General features: G+C 33.7%; 1 protein-coding gene across 2 annotated transcripts in view; it reads left to right on the plus strand.

Annotated features, from left to right (window-relative positions):
- Positions 1 to 691: 691 nt before the first annotated feature.
- LOC106474166 overlaps positions 692 to 3,947 on the plus strand; it is a 38,071-nt gene continuing 34,815 nt past the window's right edge. For both annotated transcript variants that reach the window (XR_002613867.1, XM_022402535.1), the window contains exon 1: positions 692 to 1,133. Coding sequence is in view for 1 of the 2 variants with exons in the window: in XM_022402535.1 (XP_022258243.1) it covers positions 1,093 to 1,133 (41 nt within the window). In the remaining variant the exon portion in view is untranslated. The remainder of the gene's footprint in view (positions 1,134 to 3,947) is intronic.

A 3,947-nucleotide genomic window follows, 5' to 3' on the forward strand; every position in this document is an offset into this window, starting at 1 on the left:
ATTTGTCTACCTTGTCTGACTGTCTGTCTTTCTATCTTTGTTTCTTAATATCTGTCTATCACTATTTATAGTTTAAAGAAAGACAGATTTCGAAGCTAAGCCTATATTAGAATCATCTTTACTTATAGTTAGTGTGAAATTTAAAGCCGAAACTTTCAGCTCACGTACGTAAAGTTATAAATATAATAAAATAAATGAAATTAAAAAAACTAACACGTTTAATATGTACTTTCTACTTTTATCGAAATTCGTTAATCGTCTGAAAATATGAGCGGCGGTTTAAAGTTTTAAAATAGTTTCGTTGTTGTATTATTTCAGTTTTCCTTAAATAACAGCAAGAAGACCATTTATTTTTATCTCGAAAAATATAATTAAAATTACCTGTAAGAACGAATTCCCTTAGGGACGCATTGGTCGCTTTGAAACCATATAGAATGTTACTGAACACTACGTGGCGCTTAAACAGTTACCATGGCAACTAGTGTTGCTGCTATTAAATTAGTTATGCTATACTGTTTTCTTTACACGTTTCCAAAACCGACCAATCAACAGATGTGATAAGAGCCCAATAAAAGACAGCTTGTTACGTTATAATTCTGAGAAAACACATAGTAAAGAAATAAAGGGGGGGGACGAGATTAAATACTGGGGCGTGATAACTTTTGAACACAAAAATGTATATACGAGATATAGCTCACAGTCGACTACACGACGTTTTTCAGTTTTCGCTAATTACGTACGCGACTTGATTATAGTCTGAAGGCGTCAGGCGCACACGTGACCAATACGACTTCGGTTTTATGAATCTTGCTGTGAGGAAGTCTAACGTTACACGCTGGAAACAGTGGCCAAAAGACAAGAAACTGCTGAAGGTTTCAGAGACCCGACTGTGATTTATTTCTCATTAGAGTGATATTAAAGTCACGTGGTAAAATCTTGAACGTTTGACTGTTTTATCATTTGAGGTAACAATGTATCAGTGCCTCTCTGTGGTACTGTGTCTCACAATATGTGCTATACCTCGACTTTCAGCATACTGTAACATCAACTAAAGAAGGAAAGGCACGTGTCACGAAAAATCCGTGTCAACGAATGACAACCGAGGACGTTATAAAGTCAGTTTCTCGACAGCTGTAAGTATGTAGATATAATCTCAGTTTAACGTTATACCACCCACTAACATCTCCTTCTCACTAGGTGGACTTGGGTCAAGTGGAAACAGTACGTTTGTGTGTAAAGGTGTGGAATTTTAAATAAAACCTAAGCAGGAAAAATTTAAATCAGAATCAATTCTGTTGATCGAATGGTTTGTTGTTCAGATATTGTACGATCAATTATGTGTGTCATATTAACATACACGTCGGTAAAACGTATCAGTAAAATCTGTTGTTTACCATGCTTAAAATACAGCTTATCACGTAGTCTAATTATACATACACGTCGGTAAAACGTATCAGTAAAATCTATTGTTTACCATGCTTAAAATACAGCTTATCACGTAGTCTAGTTATACATACACGTCGGTAAAACATATCAGTAAAATCTATTGTTTACCATGCTTAAAATACAGCTTATCACGTAGTCTAGTTATACATACACGTCGGTAAAACGTATCAGTAAAATCTATTGGTTACCCTGCTTAAAATACAGCTTATCACGTAGTCTAGTTATACATACACGTCGGTAAAATGTATCAGTAAAATCTATTGTTTATCATGCTTAAAATACAGCTTATCACGTAGTCTAATTATACATATACGTCGGTAAAACGTATCAGTAAAATCTATTGTTTACCATGCTTAAAATACAGCTTATCACGTAGTCTAGTTATACATACACGTCGGTAAAACGTATCAGTAAAATCTATTGTTTACCATGCTTAAAATACAGCTTATCACGTAGTCATAATATCATTATTTGCATAACATCATGCTATAGTGACTTCCGGTTTGGATCAGAAATATACGTACAGAAAAGAGATAACGTCAGGTTTCAAACAGGAACTACATCGTGTAGTAAAAAAAGATAACGTCCGGTTTCAAACAGTAAATACACCATGTAGTAAAAAAAGATAACGTCCGGTTTCAATTAGTAAATACATTATGTAATAAAAAGAGATAACGTCCGGATTTAAACAGTAAATACATCATGTCGTAAAAAAGATAACGTCCGGTTTCAAACAGTAAATACATCATGTAATAAAAAGAGATAACGTCCGGATTTAAACAGTAAATACATCATGTAGTAAAAAAGATAACGTCCGGTTTCAAACAGTAAATACATCATGTAATAAAAAGAGATAACGTCCGGATTTAAACAGTAAATACATCGTGTAGTAAAAAAAGATAATGTCCGGTTTCAAACAGTAAATACATCATGAGTAAAAACAGATAACGTCCAGTTTTAAACAATAAATACATCATGTAATAACAAAAACATAACGTCCGGTTTTAAACATTAAATACATCGTGTAGTAAAAAAAGATAACGTCAGGTTTCAAACAGTAAATATCCGATGGCTTCATCGACACGCTGTTCATATCAGTCTAACAGATAAATGATAAGGTGTAGAACCCAGGGCTGACGAAGCATGACTTTGGTATGTGTTTAAGATATTACATCACTAAAACACTGCCAGTCAGTTACATTAATATCATAGATGCATATTTCTTGCCGAAGTATCTGAGCGGCTTTATTTGTAAACATTGTCAGAGATATTTAACTTCCAAACAAACATAACAACAATCAACGACCGCCTGTAAAGGTGGTTTCTTTGTCTAACTCTTCAGCATTGCAGGAAGTTCACATATCAGCAAGAGTCCCTAATTTAGCAGTGTAAGACTAGAGGGAAGGCAGCTAGTCATCACCACCCACCGGCAACTCTTGGACTACTCTTTTACCAACGAATAGTGGGATTGAACGACACATTATAACGCCCCCACGGTTGAAAGGGCGAGCATGTTTGGTGTGACGGGGATTCGAACCCGCGACCCTCAGATTGCGAGGGCTATCAGCAAGAGACGAGTTTTGTATTTCGCTTTTTTTACTTGATCGATAAATAACGTTTGTTTTTCTCTAGTTCTATATGATAACTTTCATACCTGTGGTTTTGTACGACCAATTTGTTGTCGTAATTAAATAAATTATCATGTACATTCTTTGGCGTTACTTCCAAAAGAGAAAATAGATTTATTAAAATCTTTTTGGTTTATATAACGGATTTAAAATAGGATTGTATTCAGATTTAAAGCTGATAATGGTTTTCTTGTCAATAGGAAACACATAACTTAAAAACGACATAGTGGAACTTTCACGTTTTCTTGTCAATAGGAAACATAAGCACAATGATGATCGATTTTATGTTTTGTGTTTGAGTCAGAATTTACTAAATTATATACAGTTTCTTGGTAATAGTTACAATATACTTTATAATAAGTTAAAATGCTGAAATAATTACAAACTAATCAAGAACACGAAATTGATTAATTACCTTTATCAGTTGTATAAACATATTGTACTTTTTGGTCATACAAAATCATGAAAGTTAACAACAGAAACTCAAAGTTTAAGTTGATGAAATATTTAATCTTAAAAATGCCCACAGAAAGAAAAATCGTTTAAAAATCAATTCCGAACTTCTCCATTTGACAAACGGTTTTAAAATGTAATAACTATAATTTGTCATTTGTACCAAAATAAGTAGAAATTTGTTCACGAAATAAAAAACCAGAGGGCGCCTTCAATAGCCGAGGAACTTGAAATTCTTTAAGGAAGGATTAGAGTAAATTAATCTGTGATATTCTTTTTTTTCCCCTTTTTATTAGCTATATTTTTGTGCGTCAGAAATTCCAAGCGTGGGACGCGTGTAAATACTATTGGATTTCATTACTCATCAGGATCTCTACCAGCCTACCCTCAAATTGAAATTCTTTTAGGCAGGATTAGAGT

Source organism: Limulus polyphemus, unplaced genomic scaffold (genome assembly GCF_000517525.1).
Source record: "Limulus polyphemus unplaced genomic scaffold, Limulus_polyphemus-2.1.2 Scaffold6894, whole genome shotgun sequence".
Lineage (NCBI taxonomy): Eukaryota > Metazoa > Arthropoda > Merostomata > Xiphosura > Limulidae > Limulus > Limulus polyphemus.